Source organism: Lepisma saccharinum, chromosome 29 (genome assembly GCF_977018435.1).
Source record: "Lepisma saccharinum chromosome 29, izLepSacc3.1, whole genome shotgun sequence".
NCBI lineage: Eukaryota > Metazoa > Arthropoda > Insecta > Zygentoma > Lepismatidae > Lepisma > Lepisma saccharinum.
Window position 1 is genome coordinate 46042506 of NC_139257.1, and position 27354 is coordinate 46069859.

Below are 27354 nucleotides of genomic sequence, written 5' to 3' on the forward strand. Positions count from 1 at the left end.
ACCAGAAAATGATAAAAATTATAATGCAGTAGCCTATAATTTTACGTTATCAATGAAGGTGAGAATGGCATTTTAAACTTACCCCTTAAGTTCTATCTGATTCATTCGTTTGTCACTTGATTGTTGTAATTCACTGTTGTATCAATAACAATGGCGAGATCTGTTACATTTGTCATTTCAATAAAATGAGTTCTCATACATCTTAAACGAATAGCACTTACCAAAATGTATTACTTTTTTAAAAATTTCCATAAATGCTGAATAATCGTAAGTAAGCGAATTCCATCCGGGAATATTTTTACTTCCATTTTTAAATTATCAGTAACGGAGATAAATGAGATCACGTGGAAACAATTACATTGTTTTCCATTCATATGCACACTTGCTAGCTCTCGAGTCTCGTCTTCTTCAGTTTTCCCTTTTCAGTTTAATTCGATATTATAGCAAAGAAAAAACCTATTGGATGCTGCTTACAGAAGGGGGAAGTTATTCACTGAGGAACACCACAGAGGAACAAACTACAGAATCAAGAGACACTTCACAGCACACAACTGACAATTGCAAACTGTCAGCAGTAGGAAGGAATTCTCCTCCTAGAAGCTTATCTTCCCGCCTCTGGGAAATCCACCCCCCTTCCGAGGTGTGCATATCGCTTTGGAATTCAGGTCTGCCAAACGAAAGATTAAACATACGATAAAACCTTGAAATTCCTGGCACCTGGTTGGAGCCTACCAACTGCACATCGACAAGAACAACTTTCTCCTTTCCTCTTCATCTATTGTTTGCAAGAATTAATGTATCAAAGGATGGGCTTTTATATCGCAGCAGAAACTGAATTCCGGCTCAATTTAAGTCCTAAATCGCCAAAAATTTACGACACTTACATAGCAATTTAAGTGTCGCAAAGTAACTGTTAAAATGTTACTTCTATCGTAAAAAAAGTAACTCTGTTACAGTTACAGTTACTCACTTTTGAAAGTAACTAGTTAGTTACATTTTCTCAAAAAAGTAACTGTTACTTGTAACTAGTTACTTCCAAACACTGGTGATTTCCCACCCTGGTATAACGGCACACGCAAGATGACTTATTGACTTCCTGATTTATTTTTTAAAACTTATTATATTTCTAACTTACTAGTTTCACTTCCATCACACTGCTTTAATGTATTAAAAGTCTAGAGTCAACTTGTTGAAACTGAACATCTGATTAACTCCTGGTTCATCTGAGTAGGATTTTTACACCTTGAACCTGCACTTGTATCTGGCATTATGCAGACTTATTGAGCGGATTCACTGCGAAAACACAGTGTGCTTCTGCAGTGAACTCATTGCATTTGTATGCACTGGAGTTAAAGGTTAAACTGCATTTACATTAACGAATGTATAGGAGTTATACTTACTATTTGTTCATGTTTTTTCTTGAATTGATCTATAAACCAACAACTGTAGTGAATTGTTAGGTTCGCCTTGCATTGCTCCTCGGTTGCATCTTCATTCACAATATTGACCGTGACATATTTTGGGTCACCTCCAATGCAAATACAGAAAAGACTTGCTTGTATCATCGGTAGAATAAGAGAAAACACAATGACCCTAAAGGTGATGAATGAAAATCAAGTTAATGACTAATATACACAGAAATAATAATCTCACATCTTTTATATGTATTATTTTCCTGTAGTTTATGGTTATTACAAGCATAAGAAAACAGTTTTTCTTTGTGACGTTTCAGGAGAACACACGTTCCTTTCATCAGACATTTATTTTCATTTTGACTAAAGATACAATTATAACAATGGTTAGTAATTTTTTAAACAACAAGAATCCTTTAATAAAATGGATGGTGTCAATGTTATATTGTTGTAATATAGCAACTTAACTGTGAAAAGAAGCAGTCTGTTTTATTTTGAGTTGACAAACCTGTTCTTGGGTTTAGATTTATAATGTCCAAATCATGTTCGTGCCATCTTATTGCCATTTTCATATCATCGAAGAGAAGCATTTGATTCAAAGACAAGGGTTTTAAAAAGATTAACGGGAAACACAGAGTTGAATGTCTGGGAAGCATCGTTCATTGCAGAAGAACACTGGAATAAATTAAATAATGGTAACATAGATCCAGTATGGAGTTTTCTTTTTCACAAATGGAGTAGGCCACCATCTTTAAAATTTAATGTAACAGAAAACATCAAGAGACTTTGTGAAAACAATGATGAATTTGAATTACCTGATGATATTTGGGATTCATCATTTTAAAAAAATCTGAAATAAAAATAAAACAGACTGCTTCTTTTCACAGTTAAGTTGCTATATTACAACAATGTAACATTGACACCATCCATTTTATAAGGCATTCTTTTTGTTTAAAAAATTACTAACCATTGTTATAACTGTATCTTTAGTCAAAATGAAAATAAATGTCTGATGAAAGGAGCGTGTGTTCTCCTGAAACGTCACAAAGAAAAACTGTTTTCTTATGCTTGTAATAACCGTAAACTACAGGAAAATAATTCTATAATGCAAGCAATGTGTACATACAAGAAAAACTTTTATATGTAGGTATAGTTTTGTATATACTGTTGAACTGCCTTACTGGCAGTACAGGGATATAGCAGTAGAGACACTCGCTTTAATTTCTTACCAATATTTATTATGACACCCAGACCATGCGGGTTCCGAATGTGGACAAGAAGTAGACACCTCTCACTTACCTAACACCTTCTCTATCTCCTCTGGTACCTCCTCACTTCCAGAATGCTACTCTTTCTCTGGCACCACCTTCTCCCAACACTCCCCAAATGCAACTCCCCGATCAGCCACAACTTCCTCCCAGCCAATGTCTCTCACTTTTCATCACTCAGCAATGACATTGCCCAATTGGAAGTTGCACCTGCATTCATATTTCAAGGTCTCCTTCTCTGTATGTACACATTGTTTGCATTGTAGAATTATTTCTCTTGTAGTCTATGGTTCTTACCAGCACATAAACAAATTATTTGCTCTTACATTTCAGGGACAATAAACGTAACAGCAAGAATTGCATTTATGTGCTTGCAAGAACTGTAGACTGCAAGAGAATTAAGAATTAGTCCAGTAGGCTAATCAAAGCAAGTTACAAACTACTTATATAAATATGGAATCAATAAAATTAAAGAAGATTGAAAAATAATAGGGACAAAGGAGAATAAAATAAACTGTGAACTACTCTTGCCTTTTTTATGAGTTTTAATCAGCATACAATTTGTAGTTCAAACACAACCCCAAAGATTTAAGTTAGAGAATTCTTCTGTGTAATCAATAGGTTGAATGTGATAACATGAGAAAGAGTAACTAGCTTATAAATTCTTACTTACCCAATATTTCTTATGTGTGTCAATGCATTCTTCACAACCAAGCCACGAATGTGATTCATGGAAATGCCGTACAAAAATATCCACTATGTGAAAGAATAAATATGTATTAGTCAATGTAGTTGGACTATATAAATTGATCACATGTTTACTGAAATTGATAAAACATAAATGACATTATTTGATAGCAAACAGATGATTTTCATATTCAAAAAATCTCATACAAATCAAATAAGATTCAGTAATAGAATTAATTAATCAAATTACAATTAAATCTATGCAAACTGCAACGATTTATATGTTTTGTACTCTCAGCACCCTGCATCTTATTCATATGGTCTTCTGGAACATCTCTGCAAAAAGCGTGAAGTAGATTGATTGATTGATTTGCTTTTATTTTACTTCGCTTTTTGTGCCACTTTTGGCTAATTTGCGAAGACGGGGATAAGTGATGATGTGATGAATGGACACTCACAAACATCCATGCCCAGGCTGGATTCAAACCTGGGACCCATGGCATTGTAGTGTGATGTGCTAACAACTCCGTCACTGGGACCAGCACGTGAGGTAGAAACATCAGACATCAGTTAAATAATCACTTGAAATGGTAGTTTGTTCAAGTCCACTTTATGCACAGATATGTTAATCAGGTATGTATCCCCCCCCCCTTGGAATCAAACCCAAAACCCTTTCATTATAGCATGATTGGAATGATAATGTATTCTAGATTATGAACCAGCTTAGACTCAGAATTCATTTCTAATTCATGCTTCCAATTGTTCAGAAGCAGAAAACATAAAAAAATACTAGCAAGTCCAAAATTAAATATATTTTGCTCACTAGCAAAATACTTATTTCTACAGAATTTACATTGATTGTGATTGTACAGTTTTCAATTGACAGTACCTGCGAAAGTTTGTGCATACGACTATAATATTATGTATAAAATAATGACCAGGGGGTTTACTCAACATCAGCTGAACTTAACAACCTAGTACCTAATAAATGAATTCCAGTGTAGCCAGGGCCGGATTAAGATGAAATTGGGCCTGATGCTGCAGTGCAAATTGGGCCTGATGCACTTACATACTGTGATTAATATATATATATGTATATAGTTTTTCTATTTTAATGTTTCTCTTGTTTTTTTGTTTTATTATTATTATTATTATTGTGATTATGATAATGTACCATGAAATAATTATGAGAGGTGCGCTAGTGCTGCTTTCTTATATTGCTGTTTTCGAGCCTTAGCAAGCGCGAACTCTTCGATCGTGTCAGTGAAGTCAAGGTTGCGCAGCAGCTCGTGCTCAATGCTCATAAGTGCCAGCATGCTTTGACTATTCCTAACTTTGAGAAGCTCCGTTCGCTGGAGGCATTGGACACCATCATGCACAGATAGATGCGCAACGCAATCTCGACGCTTGGAAATGTCTGAGAAGGATTCAACGATGACAGAAGCCTGCACATGGTAAACTCTGCTAATTTGTTCACAGTCACCGGTTTCTGAGTGCGCATAAATGTAGCAAACTGTACCAGCTCAGCTGTCGAGATTCTTTGCTTTTTCCTCGATCTGATCAATGGTCAATGACGTAAGCTCCGAGAGAAACCAGAATGTTTTACAAATATCGTCATATGCCTTCATATGCTTTTCCAGTTCAGCTAACAGACTGTCGATCATGACCAGATACGTCTGAGTTTTTAACGTTCCCCTTTGGCTGAGATCTGCTTCGTTTGCAACTCCTTCATCAGGCATTCACTTTCGCTTACGGCCTCGATGCTGCTCATCTTTGTATTTGCCGTGTTGAACCTTTTTGGTCGCCATCTGCTCATACACGTCAAATCTATCCCGTGCAAACTGAACCGTGTCGACCAGTGATGCCATCAAGCCAGTTGCCGTATTCAGGCTGACTGTAGGATCTTGGAGGCTAATGCTCGTACTGTTGAGACGGCCAAGGATATTGTTTCAGGCAGTCGCCATAACTGCTGTCTCAAGTTCGTTCATCCTGCGTGAAAATCCCGCACTCTGGTTTCTCGTTTCTGCCTTCTGCTCCTTATTAGCTGAAAGCTCATCCAGGACTTCCTGAAAGCTAGGCCACCTTTAGGGAACGCAAGTCCCAGTGCGAACTATATCCGCAAGGCCCTTGTATTATGAAATGTTAAAATATCGATAGCATCCGTTTCTTGTAAAATTATTCTCTAACGCCAACCTGGTTATTAGAATTGTGCAATTATTACCTATTGTTAAATAAAAGCGTGCGTTTGCAGTATCGCCGTTTAACACCAATAAAATTTAAAATTTGGCAACCAGCTTTTCTTAATGACTTTTGCTGATTGAGACCTAATTTTAGCGATACAAGCCCCAGAATTTTTTTTTCTTATTCTTTGTGTTCGCAGGCATGTACTGTAAATTTACCCTTGTTGTTGATATGATTTTTTTCTGCCAGAAAACGCACTAAATACGGAAAGGGCATCATGACAGGGGTGGCAACTTGTGTGCGTTTTTTTAAAGAGTTTATAGGATGCTGGTGCTTCCATTAAGTAACTAATCTGATATAGCCTGCATTCGTATCTTATTTTGACATACTTAAATATATCCAAAATTACTGAAATCATAAACAAAGTGGCCACGACATAAAGAGAGTGTTACAAATATGTGTATCAAAAATACTTAACATATAGGCTATTGTTTGGTTACTTATAGAATGAAATATGATATGAAAATATTATTTTATGGAAGTAATGCAAATTCACTACAGTGTCAAAATTCAATGAAAAGTAAAGAAAACAATTATGTTATTTGATATGATTAAATATTGCTACTTTTTAGTTAAAGTAACAATATGATATTAAACATTCCCGTTTTTGCAATTAAATATAATGAACGTCAGATTGATTGATTTGTTGTTGTAAGTCCACTTTATGCCCAGAGAGGCTTATCGGTACCGAACCTACAGTTTAAAGTGGGATCCAAACGACTGTGCCATGTGCCTCCACCTGGTAACGACGTACATCAGAATGAAAACTAAATGAAAATGTAATAGTGTTTACATTATGATTTTGTAGGAAACCTGTACTTCAGGCTAAGGAAGAAAAATTGAAATATGTATAGTACGTCCCGCGAATATTTTATGCCCCAGGCCCCGTAATGCAAGATCATGCTCTGCCAAATACTTAATGACATATAGGCCTAGTATTTGTTTCAAGGCCTCACGCTAATGCTGCTTTCCCTGTGAATTTCACAGTCCCTGTTGCTCATCAATAGTTATGTTTTTCTGCAGTCTAAATTCACATTCCGTTCATTTTTTAAGGCATTGAATTTGACTTTCTGATATTTCATGGTTTTGTAGTCGATAGCTTAAATGCCTCCAGGGCCGGATTAAGACGAAATTCGGCCTGATGGTGCATACTCTCAATTTTTATGTATACAACTAACTTTCAAGGTGAAAATTTTACTACCTGTGTCTAGGCATCCGAAATTGGGGCTCCAAATTTCATTCTAAGATTTATTATCAGGTTAATATAGCAAAAGAAAACTGTTCAGCTTTCGGAAAATTCTCGTCTGTTTTCATCTGGGCCTATTTCAGGAATGGGCCTAATGCTGCAGCATTGTTGTTGTGATCCAACAGATTCCTGTTTAAGATTGTAAATGTAAGAAAAGCAGTTACAGTTTAGAATAGAGAAGAGAACAGAGCTAGTCCAAGTTATTCCTGCTGCAACATGCCTAAAGTGAAAGTAATTTACTTCGACAATGGATTGTTAACGATTCCCATTTTTCAACAGATGGTAAGGTAATCTTTTGTCAAGTGTGTCAAAAACAATTAAGTTGTGACAAAAAATCACATTTTGAGCAACATAAGGAGTCGACAACCCACAAAAATAATATCGCAAGAAAGCAGAAAACATTGATTCAACAGTTTATTTCTTCATCTGCGGCAAGTTCTACGGTTTGGACATTTTTAATATGCGGTTGTGTGAGGCATTTGTATCAGCAAACGTGCCATGGAATGTGTTGAAGAACAAGGTTTTACACAGTTTCCTTGAAGATATTAGTGGTCGCAAAATTCCAGATGAGTCTACTTTGCGGAAGAACTCTTTGAAGCTCCTCTATGAGAAGACACTAGATACCATAAAAGCCGACATAAGTGACCATTACATGTGGCTTTGTGTTGATGAGACCATGGATAGCTGCTGCCATTACATTGCCAATGTTGTCAGCGGTAAGCTCGATTCTGCCGAACCTGGAAAACCGCATCTAGTCCTATGCAAAGAACTAAAGAAAACAAATCACAGCACTATAGCTTTGGTTATTAGAGAAGCCCTACATATCTTATGGCCTACAGAGAATCGAGATGAAAAGTTTCTCCTCCTGCTTAGTGATAGTGCTGCCTATATGATTAAAGCAGAGGTTCTGTCAAGTTTCTATGTAAATATGATCCACGTGACGTGCCTAGCCCATGGTTTACATCGGTATGCAGAAGAAATAAGAAACAATTTCCCAGGAGTAAATGATATTGTTTCTTCTGTCAAGAAAGTTTTCCTGAAATCACCAAGTTACATTCAGACATTCAAAGAGTTGCTACCAGAAATACCTCTTCCTCCAGAGCCAATCATCACTCGCTGGGGAACTTGGTTGTCAGCTGCACTCTACTACGCTGAACATTATCAGGAAATAAAAAGTGTTGTGGACAAATTTGACAGCAACGAAGCTGCTTGCATCTCGACGGCAAAGAATGCTCTACATAATAGCAAAAATATCGCTTCTCTTGCATTCATAAAATCCAACTTCGCTGACTATCCTGCTACCATTGAACACCTGGAAGGTGCATCACTTCCAATAAACGAAGCAATGAACATCATTGAAACACTTTCAAAGAAGGAAGTACCAGGGGTATTGGGCGGTGTACTCTCTTCAAAGCTCTCTAAAGTCCTGGAACGAAATCCTGGATATGTGAAGATGAAGGACATATCTGCAGCTCTCCAATGAGAGCAAATAAGTGGAGAATTACCATGGGGACCTAAAGAACTTGCATCTATGAAGTATGCACCAATCACTTCATGTTGTGTGGAACGAACCTTTTCTCAATACAAAAATGTGTTGAGGGACATAGGAAATCTTTCACAACAGATAATGTGGGATTGTACATGGTTGATCATTGCAACACTTCATCTTAAAAAAAGTGACGATTTCATTTTGTATGCTAACCTTTAACTTGGTATTTTAAAAACTGGAACTTTGAGTTTTTATTATTTTCTGTATTTTCTAAAAACTGTGTTTTTGTATGCTTTAAGTTCAGTAAACATGTAACATGTGAAGGAAAATGTGTTTGCAGTATTGATGCTCATGTAAATGCAAAGATTTGTGATTGATTTCAATAAAAATACGGGTAGGGAAAAAATCCTAAAAAGGGCTAAATCATCTCTTTATAAAGCCTAAAATGATGTCTATAAAATCCTAAAAGTCCGGGCCCTAGTTATAACCAAAATTGTATTTTCAAGTACGTAATGGCAAATTTGATATCTTGGTGGATAAGCCCATTGAATATGATCTCACCATCAAAGTCACAGGTTTGAGTCTTGCCTGGGCATGGATGTTCTTCATGTGCAGGTCTTGTTGTCAATTTCATCCAATCATTCATCCTGGTCATTGTGATTGTCCAAACGTAGCAGAAAAGTGATGATAAATAAGAAAACTGAATTGATGTTTTAAGTCCATTTTATGCACAGGTTGGCTAATCGGGACTGGACCTACAGTTAGGGTGACCATAATATTTTGACCCAAAAATGGGACACCCCAAGATCAGTTTGCCCCCTCCCCCTACTGAAGAATCGATTAGGTCTAATTATAAAATTATTGTTATTAATAGCATATTATTTTTATTTATTAAAGGATGGATCACATAAATGATACATCATAAACAATAAATTAAATATGATCTCCCTTTGTGAAAAGGTATTAATTATTATAATCTCGCTCTTTCTGATCAACCTTTGATGTTAGTCCTATGCTGAAATTGAGTAATGCCAGAAGTATTTAGCAGAAGAACCAATCTTCTTGAGAGTAGCTTCATTCTTCATCAATTGTTCATAAATCTCCCCGAAAACCTTAACCTACATATCAGACACACAGCTCTAGATTTTCCTTTTGAGTTTCTGTCAAGATGCAGGAACTTTAAATTACTGTTGCAATTCAGTAGAGAAACTGCATGCTTATTCACTGTTCTACATATGATGGAACACATACAAAACAATACATCTTTCTTAGCGTGAAATATCTCTCAAATTTAGACTTTGTTTTCAAGATAACTTCTAGACTTTTATAAAATGGGACAAATAGTGCTTTTTAATAATATGCATGGAATGACCGGGACATGCCTCTGAAAAGGAACTGTCCCGGTCAAAACGGGATATATGGTCACCCTATATACAGTTTAAAGTGGGATCTGAACCACTGTGCAATTTGCCAACACCAGGTATCGAACCCAGGACCCTTTGATTACAAGGTGATGACATTACCAACATGCCTTCGGAAAAATAAGTACCTACATACATTGCAAACTTACCTTCCGAATCAAGCTTTGGGATGATTTTGTACTCCATTCCATTACAGTTTTTGGCAATATTCCACGGCTCCTCCGTCTTTCTTGGACAATCTCTTCTCTGTCGAGGTCCCCTGCTTGGTGGGCAAGTGTTAGAAAAACAGCCTCGAGTGTTTGCAGGGAGAACTTATTGAGAAGATCTTCAGGTGCACCCTCAACCACCAGATGCCCTCCTCTTAGAAAACCAACCTTAGGAATATGGATAAGATAATTACACATATTTACACTTGGACCGCTCAGAATTGATTGAGACTGTGCCCCAAGTGCCTATATGCCGCAACAGAGAACCGAAGTGAGGGTGGTGTGTAAGAGCGGTGACCTTGAACTGTGCACCACCCGATTTTCATTTTCCTAGCTGAACACAGCACCTCATGACAGGCATTTGTTTCTCACAGTGTAGTAGGAGTTGTGGACAAGTAACCTGCTGCCAAGTGGAGGTGTACTATATGAGCATGGAAGGTCAAAGGTGTACCATATGGTTCCTGTGGAAAGGTGTACCTACAGCTATGATTCACAATCCGATACGAGCAGTGTGTGGTGAATCTGCTCCAAGTCGTGCAACTGTGTTCTGCTGGGTGGCAAGTTTTACAGACGGAAGTGCGAGTGCCAAGAAAGGAACCAGCCCTGGATTTCGTTGCTCATTTCAAACCCCTGATTCAACAGATGTCTGACATAGAAATGAACGGCAGGCATAAGACTGTGGGGGTTCCTTTCTTGGCACTTGCACATCTGGCTGTGAAACCTGCCAGCTAGTGGAACACAGTTGCATGACTTGGAGCAGATTCACCACACACTGCTCATAGCGGATTATGAATCATAACATATTGTAGCTTGATGCGTATTACTCACTATTAAATAAAATAAACAACATTAAATTGTATTAAGTTAAATTTAACACTACTTACATGATTGAGTATGAAGCTTTTTTGGATCAAGGTTTTAGGGTCCAACTGCCCCCTTCATCAGGTTCGTAAATATTTTCCTAAGCATTGAACATAGTGCCACGTTGAAAAGTGTTGAAAGAGGATTAGGTTGAGGGTAGGGTTGAAAACACTTAAAACTATGCCTGACAAATTCCTAATTAAAAAACTCCTTATATTAAAAATCCCGTAAAGACAAACCACTTATTTCAATTTAAACCACTTAAAAACGGGAACACATGAAATCGATAAAAACCCACGTCCCCTCCTATTCAGTCCCACCTTCCCCTCCTATTATGTCACCATTCTAGTACAAATTCTCATTCCTCACCGGCCGCTCGATGACCTCAGGAGTAACATGAAAGCCGATCTTAGGTTCTGTTTTTTTTTCTTATCCCATTTTTTGAAAAGTCTAACCCACCCCTTCTTCCAAATTGCCATCATCCCTGTTAAGTTTGCAAATATTCGCGGCTTCATAAAAATGTCTACCTGATTTATTTTCCTCTTTCCTGATGACCTCACTTTTTACGATTTCATGCTCACTTTTAATAAGATGTTGTGATATCCCTGTTTTGGGGACTCCTTCTCTGATGTCGTCATCATGCTCCCCCCCCCCCCCATCTCACGTGCATGCTTCTTCCCGTCTGCCCGATATATTCCCTGCCACATTCGCATTCTATCCTGTATACACCTTTTTGTCCTTCTGTGTTCTCCTTCCCACTTCCTCCCTTTTTATATTCTGTGAAGTGTTTTTCTATATTCCGGGAGGCCTTCATCCCACACCTAACCCCATATTCCTTTACAGTCTCTTCTATTTTTTCCGATATTCCTTTATAATATGGAATCCTGACAAAACCAATCAGTAGATATCAAAATGTTATTTCTAGCGCACCCAAATTTAAGGAATAAAAATATTAACAAAAACCATCAACTTTTGCACAAAAACTACCAATTTTTGCACTAGTAACTGCAAAAACATAATATTTTCCTTTAAAATAGAGCCCCTTAATAGTATTATTCTTCAGCGCAATTCGATCAAGCTACGAGGGCACCCAAATTTAAGGTTTGAATTTTTTAAGACAAAATAACAAAAACTACTAAACAAATCTAGAAAATAACAATAATTTCATGCAAACAATCTTCCCTTAACACTTTTTTTCTAATAATAGAGCCCCTTAAACTATTTATTACCATCGTATTTTCTAGCACACTCAAATTTAAGATTGAAACTCTACTTCGTAAGGTTTTGAATTTTTAAGACAAAAATAACTAAATTTAATAAAAATACATATTTTTAACACAACCTTTTAATAAAAAAATCACCCCCTTATCAATAATTTTATGCAAAAATGAGTTCTAGCGCAAATCGATTAAGGGGTATAAGGGAGAACAAAAAAAGTCTTTTTAATTAAAAAAACACTTACTCAACTAATAAATTTTACTAAAAAACACTACACCTCTTAAACCGTCAATTTATTCCTGGTGCACTCTGAATTAAAAGCTTACAAAAAACAGTACCACACCCACCAAAATTTAACACATACATACATTCAAAGCAAACCCCATCGCTTAAAATTCCTAAAAAAACATTAGCGGAATTTGATCAAGGGGCACATTTTTAATAAAAAAGATACGACTTTTAGGGCTAACGTTTTACTCCAACGATGTACTCAACCTAATTTTGGCAACTTTAATTTTATTATTTTTATAGTTAGCTTCAGGACTTTTTTAAAATTTTACAATACACTTTTTGTTGTATTATATTATACGTACTATGATTTTTGTTCATGTTAAGTACCTATCTAACGTCCGTGCAAAAAATTACCCAAGAATTGCATGTTCACAGCATCTAATTGTCGCTTGAATTTGGCCCGAATTAGTATATTAGCACCATCTGTGAGTAATCGAGGGAACTCCATCAAGACCGGCGAACAGAATGCCGTCTACGGAAATGGAAACGTAACGGCAGCTGATGATATGTTGGAGGTTATGCGTTTGTGAGTTTTTCTGTGACTTGTTTCGGTAAGTTTTATTATTTTTATATATTTTTAAAATTAATTTAGGTAATATGGGTAGTCAGAGCCAATCGGCACCTGCACCCTGCGTCACTAATGCTAAACCGTTACCTACCCGTTTAATTATCATAACGATCGTTTAGTTAAAATTTCATTTTATCGTCTTGTGTAATTACTATTTTCTTCAAATATATTTTATTTTTCAATACGGCGAAATAAATGAGCAATTCCTAATTAAAGACAATCAGTCTAGCAATCAGTAATAAATTCTATATGATCTTTAAACAAAGCGATTATTATTTGGAAATGATATTGAATGATTTTGTTGTGACTGATATTACATTTAATGATTTTAAATCTATATGTAAACAATGTTGGAGTGTTGAATATTGTTTTTTAACAATTGATTTGACTAAAAAACCAAACAATGGTTTTTACAAAAATAAATTTGAATATTTGTTTTTGTATTCGATAATGTTCATCATGTTGATCGTGTTCGTCATGTTCATCATGTTCGTCATGTTCAACATGTTCATCATGTTCATCATGTTCGTTCCTCATGTTTATCATGTTGAGTTCACTAACACCAAATAAAAAAGGCGGTACACCAAGACAAACTGTACCACTGTACCCTTTCAGAATGCAATGTAATCTTTATGGTGGGTGGTACGGCGGTTCATTTGAGTGGTTATTTTTTTATGTGCTATGAATAAGATGCCTAATCCTATAAACAGGAAACCATTATAAGAGGATTAACTCACCCAAAAGCATGAGGGTTTGATTCATACAAAGGCAGATGACTGAACAACTGGGATTCCTTATCTTTGCTGGAGGCAAGTCTGCTTGAACTAATCTGGTGCTTAGCACTTATTTCAAAAAATCTTAAAAATTACTGTTTTCATTAATAAATTTGGTTAATTTCCTTTCCATTTAATATCTTTTTAATAAAATGGATGTGTCTTATTTCAAGTGTCTTAAAATTTTGTTTCTATTATCACTCATAGTTCAAGTGTCAAAACACATCTTGGATAATGCTAGTACATGACCATGTGCTAATGTATCTGTTGATCCAGGAATTAGATATCTTTTGTCATCTTTCCAACTTAGCGATTTTTTATTTAATTCTTCTGAATAGATTTCATGTTTATGACTCCTGATTACTTTTTGTTTATGGAAATACTCTTTTTGATTGAGTAAGCAGTTTTTATAGTCCTCAAATTGAATTTCTTTCTTTAGCACTGGTTTCTTAATTCCTTTTAATCTTTTATCTACTTTATTTTCTGTTCTATAAGCATACATTTTACTTCTTAAGCTTACATATTCTAAAATTTCAATACCATTAAGTTTGTCTTTCATTTTTCCGATAACTTTTTTATTTTTATGACTATATAAGAAATCTGGATAATCTGATGTATCGAATAAATCAGAATGGTTTTTCATAAACCGATAGTATTCGTGATTTTTCAATTCAAATATGAATGCATCAGTATCTGTATATAATAATATTATATCGTCAACAAATTCATTTTTTAAAACATTATAATAAAAATCATACATTAAAGCTTTAGATAAATCTAATACTACTTGGTTTATCAAATTTAACAGATGTTTTATAATTATGTACAGCTACTAAATGTTGGCTAAAAATTGTTCTTGATTTAAAATTAGACTTATTTACTGCTTTCTGAACTTTCTTGTCGTCACAGTATAATTTAATATTTTGTTGTTTTCTAACTGATTGCATACTTTTACCAAATACACTATTAGACATTAATTTCCAAAAATCCTTTTCAAATTCATTCTTTGCTTGCTGACGCTGTTCAGTATTGAATTTGATATATAGTGCTATAAAATCAGATTGAGTAAATTTTATTCCTCTGTGGGTTTTAGTTATTTTCAGTCCTAGTGCTGTATACAGTTTTAATATTTTATAGTGTACAACATAATTCTTTTTATCATAAAAGTGGCATAATAATTTAGGAACTTTACCATTAGGGGGTATTACATTCTCTGGTGCAAGTGGAAGGTCATTAAACCTTTTATGCAATTTTAGATTTTTTGGAAATGATAAATCTACTTCTAAAACATAACCGATGCTGTCAAAGCCAACGACCTTTGGTCTAGCCCCTTGGGGTGCTTGGCTGGTGCCCTTTTCATTGTCCAAGTTTAGCATATAATCTAAATTATTTATTTCATCTTCAGTCATCCATTGAAAATCTTTTTGTGGTAATTTTTGTGATAATGAATGACCATATAAATTATTCATATCATTATAATGAATTTGAGTATTTTTATCTGATTTACTATACCTATTAGAGCATTGACTTATTCCTCCCCTAATTCCCCTTCTCAAAAAATAAATACATTTCATAATCCATTAATTGTTCTAATTGAACCTTGGTATATTTTAACATGCAATCCCAAGCAAATCCTGGAGTAGTATAATACCAAACAGGTTCTAATCCATATGAGCTCAATGCTAAATCTCTAAAATTTTCAAAAATATCTGCTAATAGTAAAACATCTAATTTTAAATACAAATCATGCCATTCACCCAAGTCTTTTATTTCCAATTTGTTCCAAACTTTTTTAGCATGATCATATTCAGACCAACTTATACTTTCTTTTGTTAGCGTAGAATAAAATTTATCAATTGAAGGCAGAGAAGGTTCATCGAATCTTTCAAAAGAGTCCATATATTCATAATCACTTTTGACCCTTGTTTTCTGGATAAAATACCAAAATTATCATTTGAGTAATATTTCATTGTTTCTCTCAACTGTTCTGGTTCTAGATTAGAACTTAGTGCATCTAAACTACTAAAATCTAAATGAATCAATAAACCTTAATTCAATAATACCTTCATCAATTTTTAAAAGTTTACTGAATGAAATATATTTCTCTTCATTATCTGGAATTAATTTTAATTTGCTTTTAGACGTCAGTCCAGCTGACTTGTCTAGCGCCTCTTCTCCCAGATTCTTGACAAACAGATGACAATCATATGAACTCAAATTATGGAATAGTATTGGAATAAACAGTGGTTGTTTGTATTTTAAATTGCAATTTCTACATGCTGCTCCTCTGTATTTTGAGGTATAATGATCGTGATCTTTGACTTTTAAATTTTTTGTCTGTAAACTCTTTTTTGCATAGATAGCATGTTTTAGCTTTTCTGTACTCTTTAAGATCTACATCTGTCATGGTTTTATTTTCCTTTAATAATTTATAGATCGTTTTGGCTTGGACTGTAATCTGTTCTATAATCTTTTATCTGCATTTTCTCCTCTATAAATTTCTAAAGGATTTTGGATAGTTTCATAGATACTCTTTATATAAAGTCCATAACTGCAAGGAATGTGTAGCTGAGTCTTCTGAGTATATGATTTTTCTGGATTTAGTTCACATGTCTGAATTGGCTTTAAGATTGATTCAAAATCACAATAAATCACATACGGGTGTCTAAGCATTCTTTTAATATTTTTAAATGCTATCGTTGGTTTAACTTCTATTCCATTGTCTATTTTAGATTTAGGCATAACAGGCAAACAGGTTTCATTATTATTAATAACAATAATAATAATAATTTTTATTGTAGAAACATGTGAGAACATCACATGTATTACAATCGTCAGAAATATACATATAAAGTATCTATAGATCTTACAAAAAAAAAAACACCCAAAAAGATCATATTACTTGGTGTTTTTTAACAGCTTCTTCAGTTCTAGCACTATAATTTAAACATCTTCTGCAGAAATATTTTTTATTATTGTTAATTTCTAATTGATTATTCAATAAACGACTTAAACTTTTAATCCAACAATAATGATTTTCAAAATAAAGTAGATCAATATTTTTATCATATTCTTGTTTTTTATTGTGGTATAATGGATAGAACGTAGTAGCTTCAAAACTGAATACTGTGATATTAATTTTATTCTGTGTTTCAAATTTAGGAATATCTTGAATTTTAACTGGAAATTCAATTCCATTAATATTCAATAGATCTTTGTATTCTGGTTTGAGATATTGTGTCCATCTTTGTGGATCTTTTTTTGGTGTTTTTAATGCACATGAAACTGAATATCGAAAACACTCATTATCTTTATTTCTTATATTGATACATGCTTTCTTATCTTCTATCCATTTTGGTAGTGCAATATATGAACTTCCAATTAACGGTTTATATTTGTTAATATTAATTCTTATGTTATCTATTCTGCTTAGAGCCCAGCCTGATCCTTTCTAATTCATCACATCTGGATATAAATAAATCTCTTTGAGTATCCCAGTAATTAATTAAATCATTTTCTCCTCATATTATTACATTTGGTAATTGAAACTTTATCATTTCTTGTTCTAAATTTTTAAAATCACATTCCAACTCTAAATTAATTTTAATATTCTTATGTATATCCAAAGCGTTTTTAATAAGATTATTCGCTTTATTTTTAATTGAGTCGATATAGTAAGATATGTCAGTATTGCCTTCTTTATTGTTATGTTGATTGGTTAATAACCTACCTTTAAAAGCAACTTCAACTAAAATAAAATCTGGTTCAGGATTATGTTTTGCTTTATGAAGCTGAAGCCTAGTTTCTTTAATGTACTTACCACAAATTTCACATTTCATTTGTTTTACACACTTTTTCTTTTGAGGTACTATAATATTTTTTTTCAAATGGGAATAAATCATTAATTTTTTTCTTCTTCTTTTTTACGTTTTTCATATTGCCTGATGATCTGTTTTATCGGCTCAGCTTTTTTATATCTTGTAATATATTGTAATTTTAGTCCTTTAGCAATATTATATAACTCTGGTAGTTTAAGTTTATTTAATTTATGTAAGAGCATTTGATCTTTTCTAATGTATTCACCACGTTGTTTGCATTTAATCTTCTTAATTCTTCCTTTCTTTGATCTTTCTACTATTATATGCTGATCAAATGGAAAAATTATATTGATTTTCTTATTTTTTTAATTTTTTCAAACTGTTTTATAAATTCTCCTAATAACTCATCCTTAGTATAACTCTTCACATATTTTATACCTATTTTTTTGCAATAGTATATAAATCTTTTAATGTATATTCATTTAAACGTTCTTCCATTTTAAAACAACCAATTTATTATAAAAAAAATATTTCAATAAACACCTATTCCCTTTTTATGTAAATTTGATTGCAAGTGTCTTTGATAATGCGTTTTAGTATAATATCTACCACATTCACATAGCAAACGTTTACAATTTGTATAGATTTTACATTGTTTACATCTTCTATTGGGATTTTTGTACTTATAAAATTCATCTGGATGTTTAAATAGTAAACAAACAGAACACCGAATGTCATCCATTTATTTAGGAAAAGATATTTTCAATGCTTTTAGCTAGAGAATTTAATTTTCAATAAACCTAGTTTAGCTGAAGTTATAATTTTATTCTCATGTTCTTTAAATTGAGCATTTTTATTTTTAATCATAATTCTATCAAACTCATTGGTTGCGGAATTTTCTGATCTGTACAGACTTTTTACTCTTTTTTGAAATTCAGCGTATGTGCTAGACCCTTCGGACACGCGCTAGCGTTGCAAGCTTTGTCTTGTGACTCATTGATCTGGGTTGAAACAACTTGGTTCATTTATTTATTCTCAAATATTTTTTTCAATTTAGAGAATTACATTCTCCAGCACAGCATAGAAATTTAAGTGCCCCTATGGGGCTAAGCAGCAAAGCGTCCGAAGGACTTAGCAAAGTGCACTGCAAATACAAATTAGGATTATAAAAAAAACTGATTCATTTAAAATTGTATTAATACCTTGACATTTTGTTGTATGAAAAATATCACAATTATTTATGTAGGCTATAAAATAATTTAAATATCGGCTATATTTAAATCGTCTTGATAGATAAACGCATTTAAATCTTAGAAATTAATGATCTCTTATTTTATTTTCCCATTTATAATATTTATCCCTTCAGGAATATTAACTATTTGAATTTTTTCAATATCTTTAAATGTTGGACCTTTTTTACTAGTTTTCATTTCTAATAATTCTTTTTTAGAATATTCGTTAATACCTTTCTTCACAAATATAGGTTTAAAATCATCTTGAAATTTTATATCTTTTAAAGTTTTATTCGTATATCTACTTATCTTCTTATTGTCTTTTGTTTCTATTATCATCGTACTAAACATTTTGTTCATTTCATCTATACCACTTTCATCATTGTGTTTAGATGCTTGTTTTGTTATAATTTTTTTATATTCTTGTTCTCTGGCTAATAATTTATCACTTATTTCCTGATTTCTAAAATTAGAGTATTTATAAATTTCTTTAGTAATATGTGTGTTATTCAATTATTTAAAAAAACTTATTATCATATCTTTATATGAATCTGGAAGACCTTTTAGGTTTTTAACACCATTATTGATAGTTTGAATATTATAACCCGATTCTTCTATTAATTCTTGTAATTCAGGTACATTGGTTATTAAATTATCTAATCCTATTAATTCACTCTCACTGGGGGTAAATAATTTGATTTGTTTTTCCATTTAATTAGATTTATTTTTTAAACATTACCATTCAATACCATACTTTACAGGGCCATTCCTTATTACCGTACTATATTACAATAATTCGCTACTCTATTACTATACAATACTATACGTTGCAATTCAATACCTAACACTAAATACTATACATTACCATTCAATACCTTACTTTACAATACTTTAAAAAATAATATATATAAATAAAAAGATGTCAAGGCCAATTACACCTGACGAATTTATTAAACTTTTAACATCCTATAATTTTTTAACTAATTCTATTAATTCCTTTTGTGAAAAACTAACTAACTACCACTAACTCTCTAGCCTTCTTAAACCCGAAGGTTCATGGCTGCAGCAACACAGGCCTTCCATCTCTCCCTATCTTGAGCAAGATCTATATACTCTTTTCCATCTCTACCAATTTCCCTTATGTTCATCTCAACGTTGTCCCTCCATCTTCATCTTGGCCTTCCTACAGGTCTCTTACCATCAGGTTTCCCAACAAGAATTCTGTAAACTCCTCTTTCCTCTCCCATTCGTGCCACATGGCCTGCCCACCTTTTTGTGACCACATTTTGTGAAAAATATAAAGTTAATCCTAAAACTGTAGTAAAATATTTAAAAGCTAATAATATATCCTATAATCAAAAAGGAGTTGTTAATTTAACACCACGAGATAATTATGGACGATTTACTTTAAATTTACATATCTCCTCTGGAGCAAGCACAACATGTGCAGTTAAAAAAACTGAAACTATTAAAAAAGAAGTTAAATTTCAAGAGCCGCTGAAAAAATGTCGATCATTAAAAGACTTGAATAATCTTTCATTAGTTTAAATATTCAATTGCATAGTTACGATTTCTTATTTGTGTAATTTCATTTTTATTCTTTGGTACATTCATTTTCCTATCTTGTGAGAAAGATTTATAGCTATTCTTTAATATTTGTAAATCAGATTGCTGTCTCTTTAGTATTTTTATCTTCTTTTTGCTTATGCTTTGCATGAGTTAAGTCTCTCATTATCAATTTATATTAGTTAATTTTATTAATATTTATTCTTATTACTCATTATCTTTTTATTCTCAATTGTTCCCAATTGTTTCCGTTTATTCCCTTTTGTTCTCGAGTTGCATGTATTTTTGATGGACATCGCGTTTAGCCCCATATTTAGGAATTTTTCAGCACGCCTTTATTTTTTCAACATTCTGTCTTTATTTAAGCTGGCGTGCTGGCACTCAAAAAATTATCTGATTAATGTTCTTAAGCCTAATTATTTGTGCATTACTTTATTACAGAATATCTAATATGGAGAAAGTACCCTCATTTACACCCCCACTGACACAAAGCCCGACCCCCTCAGGTGAGAGTCAAATTTCAATCCTGAAGCCCAGTGAAGCGGCAGAAGTAGTAGTCAAAGCCCTAAAACTAGAACCAAATCAACAATTGATTCTGGAAAGTGTACTTGAGAGGTAAGTAGGTTTATAGCAGAATTTATCTTTTAAAGCAATTAAGTACACAAAAAGGCAAGTATATAATTTCTGGCTTATAAATTTAGAGAATTTAAAGAAAGAAAAAATTACAACTTATTTAGTATTATAGAAACCCTTCTTTAAATATTATAGTTTTGATCTGGATCCAGTCTTGGTACTGCAGAGGAGATCTACGTGGGTCGCCCCTCCGAACATCCAAGCTCATCACATTCAGGATTCTATAGCCGCATGGGGGATGCAAGGAAACCAGCGCCGAGATGATTGGGAAGGAGCCCATAACTGGATTTTTCATTTCGAAACAATGAATGAAATAATCCTATGTAGAAATTATATCAAACAGGCTTACCCACACTCGTTAGGTTTAACAGATAGTCAGATTAGGATGGGATGCATGCCGCATGGCAATGTATTTGCTGATGTGATGATTATCTGCAAACTTGGGGTTAAAAAAGATGACGTTTTCCCGTATGAATTTTTCAATTATTAGGAATAAATGGCATATGCTTTGTCAATAGGCTTCTTCTTTTTTGTATTATCTGATATTTTTTGTAATGCTCAAAGTTAATAAAAAGAAAATAATTTTTTTTCAAGAACTTTGCCTGTATTGTAATTCTTAAAATAAGGGTGTCTATATGATCAAGCGGATAAGACATTAGTCTGTGAAATCAAAGTAATGAGCAGTACATCTTATTATTATACAAGGTAAGGTATAAATTATATGGACTATCAGTTTTATTCAAGGTTGTTTATAAAATGATTACACTATCTTTTTTATAACCTGACACACAGATTACAGATTTCATTACATCATTACCGTATGTATTATTGTTAATTTTAATTACACTTTTATTGACAACTAGATATGGCTATCGTAACTCAAAAAACATGATGTTCCTTAATAAAATGCAGTCTTTTTTCTTCACTTCCCTTGATGTAGAACAGTTGCTCTACGTTATGAGTAAAGCCCGGATTTCTATGTAATTACATATTTTTTCCTTTATATGTACAAGCGTGGAATTAAAATATATTGACGAATTACGTCAGTAGAGATGTCACAGTGAAGTTTTATATTACATATTTTTACATATTTTACTAAATGTTACATATTCCTAAGATATGAAATATTTTTTACGTAAAACAGTCCTTAAGAGGAAAATCCAATGAACTTTTGGCTTACTAGTTAAAAAAGTATCTTCTCACTTCCCCTCCCCATTTCCAGGTCTAAAAAAATATAGTAACTTAAAAGTGCGATTTACCTTCGTTGTACATACATAGCAGTTCGTTGATTCGCCGCATCGTAACAATTACATCAAGATTCGACAGTGTTGCAGTTTCCAGTTTGTAACATGGAGCGGCAAGCAACACACAGCGAACGAAGAGAACCAACAATGGAAGGTGGCAAGTACAACGCTGAGAAGCACTTAACTTTCATCCGTACATTGTTGTGATCGTTTTGATTTTTGCAGCTGGCGGCGACAAATCTTGAATGAAGTATTGTTAACTCAACCGTAGAATTTCGTATATATATTTCGTCGCCTTTTCATTTTAACCATTGGAGTTTTAAGAAGAGCTTGCCTCAGTATTTAAACAGTGTTTTAGCTGTAGAAAGCTGGAATGGCTCCGCCTACCTCCTCGTTATCTCAAAAGTTGCGATCTTGGATAGCAGTCGATGATGCATTTACTACGGATGGTAAAGTTATTTTTTGTCGAGTGTGCGATAAAAAAGTTGGGTGCACTATGAAGTCTCAATTAGATCAACATGTTCGCACTTCACTTCATGTGAAAAACAAACAACTACGGAGTGAAAAGAAGCAAGTTTTACTAACCCAGATGCAAGAGGATTCTTCATTCAGTGTGTTTTACAAGTAAATGTGCGAAGCAATGATTGCAGCAAACATCCCTTGGTATAAAATTCAAATACCGAAGTTCCGGGATTTTCTGGAAAAATATTGTGGCCGTAAACTTACTGACGAGTCAACCCTTTGAAAGCGATATCTTCCACATTCCCACAAAGAAACTTTAGAATCAATTAGGGCAGAAGTAGGCAGTTCCTATGTGTGGATTTCCATCGACGAAACAACTGATGCTTTGGGACGGTATGTAAGTAATTTTATTGTTGGAACGCTAATTGCTGATTCTCCATCTACACCACATCTCATTGCATGCAAAGTTCTAGAGCGTACTAATCATTCCACCATAGCACGATTTGTGAATGACAGTCTTAAATTGTTGTATCCGGATGGCGTACAAGAAGAGAGAGATCTTCTAATGTTCACAGACAGTGCGTCATACATGTTAAAAGCTGCTATGGCACTTAAAGTGTTTTATCCTAACTTGATCCACTTTACTTGCTTGGCACATGCTCTCCAACGCATTGCTGAGGAGGTGAGAGGCAATTTCCCGGAAGTCAACCAACTTATTTCTTCCACGAAAAAGGTGTTTCTGAAGGCACCACAACGTGTGCACGTTTACAAGGAACAATTGCCAGGTGTACCACTTCCTCCGGAACCTATTCTTACTAGATGGGGCACTTGGATCCGGGCAAGTAAGTTTTACAACGAACATTTTGAAGAAGTGAAATCTGTGCTTGACTCATTTTCGACGGACTCAGCTGTATCGGTACGCACTGCTCAAAATCTCTTCAAGGAAACCAAACTTGCTTGCGATATGGCATACATAAACAGCAATTTTGGTTGGATTGATACAAGCATAAAAAAACTTGAAACTGTTGGGCTTCCTCTCCTGGAAGCCATGGATATATATGAGGATGCAAGAAAGAAACTGTCTGCTGTTGGAGAAGATGTGAGAGAGAAAGCTCGAAGAAAATTTGACGCAGTGACTGAAAGAAACCCAGGTTACGTCAGCTTATTTACAGTGAGCTGCATTCTCAATGGTGAAACAGTTAACCCTCCCAATGATATTTCTCCCGACCACATTCACCTCCTGAAGTACGCTCCGGTTACTTCTTGTGACGTGGAGAGAAATTTCTCTGCGTACAAGAACATATTATCTGATCGGCGACAAACATTTACTTCTGAACATTTGGAAATGTACCTGGTAACATATTGTAAGTTAAATAATTAAATACAGTGCCTGCCCCAAGATCAAAGGTAACCTGAATTTTTTGTAAGTGCTTTTTGAGTGAAAAATTTGGGCAACGAAAATTTACTACTGAACATTTTGAATGGTACCTGGTGACATTGTATATTAAATATTGAATATATTCAAATTGTGGTTAATATTTTTGCTCTATAAGAACATAAAAAATACTTAATGTAAACATTGTAATATTGTAACTTCAATTTTTGTAAGTCTTTTTGAAATAAACATATCCCTTTGTGAGGAAAAAATGTAACAAAAATAGGAAGTAACGTTTGGAATAAATATTTATAGTACATATTTCATTATGAATTTACATATTTTTTACATATTTCAGACATTTTTATTACATATTTATGTACATATTTTAGGGGTTGATATTACATAAAAATCCGGGCTTTAGTTATGAGTCATCCATCGACACTCCAAAAGATAGCTTCTGCATCATTTTCTTCGATATTTGATTTAATTATATTTAGGTGTTTCTTCATAAAGTGTACTCCAATAGTGAGATACTTCATCTTAGGGTATTTTTCAGAAAGGGTGTTTAGGTTCAGTAAGAAGCAGATGAAAGATTTTGACCATCGTGTAATTTTGTAAGAGGCAAGAAAGGAATAAAAGTTTATGTTCTTTTCCTCACACACCTTTCTAATTTCATTTAACAGTTTTCCGTATTTGATATATAATGAAATTGTAGTCTCTTTTCCATACTTTATTTTAATTCGTTGAAGAATTCTGTCTGCTGATTTCAGATCCTTAATTTTAGAAATTTCCTTGTCTAGTTCAGTAGCGGAAAGGGGCTCGTAGAATACCAGAGATTGTTTCATTTTCTCTAAGATCTGGGCTCCATTCAAAGCTTGCTCCTTTGTAACTGATTTTTGAGATTTATCATGAATTAGCGGTGAGCCGTGTTTTTTGAAAAATGCATTTACCTTATTAATGTAGATTCCTCTTGTCTTTACTGGAAGTTTATTAATAATTTCTTCATTCATTTCCTTTAATTCTTGCCAAAAATCACCATCACTACCTCGAATAGAAATGGTTCTGATTTTATTATCCCATTCCATTTCAGTTTGCAATTTAATTGAGAAAGCATCCATATCATCAGTTAATCCAGAAGAACTCATTTTTTAACTGGAGTATAATCTGTTATACACCCATTATATATGCTACATATTACTCATTTCCTATGAGTCAGTAGTTTATGCAATGCTTCGCAACACAAACCAAGAAGATAAGATAAAAACATTTTCCTTATATTCGCTCAGAGCAGCATATACCTTCAAATGATTGGGCCTTTTACTTTAAACCTTAATTCAGCGCTTATTAAGGGGGTGATATTTTTTGAAAAAATGGAACTGGTTAGAAGTAGAAATACATAAAAAAATATTTTAGGTACTATTTTTTAGTGAAAAAAGCATTAAAAAGTGTTAAGATTTTTTAGTTTTTTTATTATTTTTGATTAAAAAGTTAGTCCTTAATCGAAATGCGCTCATATTTTTAAAGGATGCACGCACTTCGTGCGAACCCCATACATGGGCTCTGTTTTTTATTATTTTATTACTTTTCAGCTTGCAGGGTTTAAAAATAAGAGAGCGAGTAAAACGTTAGCCCTAAAAGTCGTATCTTTTTTGTTAAAAATGTGCCACTTGATCAAATTGTGCTAATGTTTTTTTAGAAATTTAAAGCGATGCGGTATGCTTTGAATGTATGTATGTGTTAAATTTTGATGGGTGTGGTACTGTTTTTTGTTAGCTTTTAATTCAGAGTGCGCCAGGAATAAATTGACGGTTTAAGAGGTGTAGTGTTTTTTAGTAAAATTTATTAGTTGAGTACGTGTTTTTTTTAATTAAAAAGACTTTTTTTGTTCTCCCCTATACCCCTTAATCGATTTGCGCTAGAACTCATTTTTGCATAAAATTATTGATAAGGGGGTGATTTTTTTATTAAAAGGTTGTGTTAAAAATATGTATTTTTATTAAATTTAGTTATTTTTGTCTTAAAAATTCAAAACCTTACGAAGTAGAGTTTCACTCTTAAATTTGAGTGTGCTAGAAAATACGATGGTAATAAATAGTTTAAGGGGCTCTATTATTAGAAAAAAAGGTTAAGGTAAAGATTTTTTGCATGAAATTATAGTTATTTTCTAGATTTTTTAGTAGTTTTTGTTATTTTGTTTTAAAAAATTCAAACCTTAAATTTGGGTGCCCTCGTAGCTTGATCGAATTGCGCTGAAGAATAATACTATTAAGGGGCTCTATTTTAAAGGAAAATATTATGTTTTTGCAGTTAGTTACTAGTGCAAAAATTGGTAGTTTTTGTGCAAAAGTTGATGGTTTTTGTTAATATTTTTATTCCCTAAATTTGGGTGCGCTAGAAATAACATTTTGAGTTTTCTTTCCCTCTTCCCCTTCTTTCCTTGCTTTCCCATTATTGTCTTGCTATTCTTTCTTTTGATGATCTTCTGCGCTTTCCTGGCTATTCTATTCATTTCTTGGTTCGTGTACCCATTTTTCTCCCCACCTCCTTTATCCATTCTACTTCTTATTTTTTCCCTTCATTGCATAATCTTCCTGCCCTAATGAAAAAATTGAGAACAACATTTGTTTTTATTTTCATGTGTTCCCGTTTGTAAGTGGCTTGACTTTACGGGATTTTTAATATGAGAAGTTTTTTAATTAGGAATGTGTCAGGGATAGTTTTAAGTGTTTTCAACCCTACTAACGAACTAACTCTCTAGCCTTCTTAAACCCGAAGGTTGATGGCTGCAGCAACACAGGCCTTCCATCTGCCCCTATTCTGAGCAAGATCTATATATCCAATTTCCTTTAGGTCCATCTCAACGTTATCCCACCATCTTCGTCTTGGCCTTCCTACAGGTCTCTTACCATCAGGTTTCCCAACAAGAATCCTCTAAACTCTTCTTTCCTTTCCCATTCATTCTTCTTCATTTAATCATTCTAATAATATCTGGACACGAATACAAATTATGTGGTTCTAAATTATGTAACCTTCTCCACTCAACTGTCTCCTCATCCCTTTTAGGTCCAAATATTTTCCTAAGGATCATATTTTCAAATACTCTCAATTTATGTTCCTCTTTCAATGTAAGGGACCAAGTCTCGCATCCATATAATAATACAGGCAAAATTACTGTTTTGTATATTTTAACTTTTAGTTTCTTAGATATTAAACGAGAAGACAAAAGTTTATGAATAGAAAAGGATTCCTGAATTAAGCCTACTTTTTATTTCCTCTTTAATATAATTTTCATTTTTTAATATTACTCCTAAGTATTTAAATTTGGAAACTGGTTCAAACG

The 27354-nt window shown here is 33.5% G+C and overlaps 1 protein-coding gene across 1 annotated transcript in view; it reads right to left on the reverse strand.

Annotated features, from left to right (window-relative positions):
• LOC145981137 (ABC transporter G family member 20-like) overlaps positions 1-27354 on the reverse strand; it is a 73637-nt gene that overhangs the window by 27129 nt on the left and 19154 nt on the right. Inside the window, exons 7-9 of the mRNA XM_083114248.1 lie at positions 9914-10138; positions 3354-3436; positions 1401-1593 (exon numbers count right to left, since the gene is read on the reverse strand). Coding sequence (XP_082970374.1) covers positions 1401-1593; positions 3354-3436; positions 9914-10138 — 501 coding nt within the window. The remainder of the gene's footprint in view (positions 1-1400; positions 1594-3353; positions 3437-9913; positions 10139-27354) is intronic.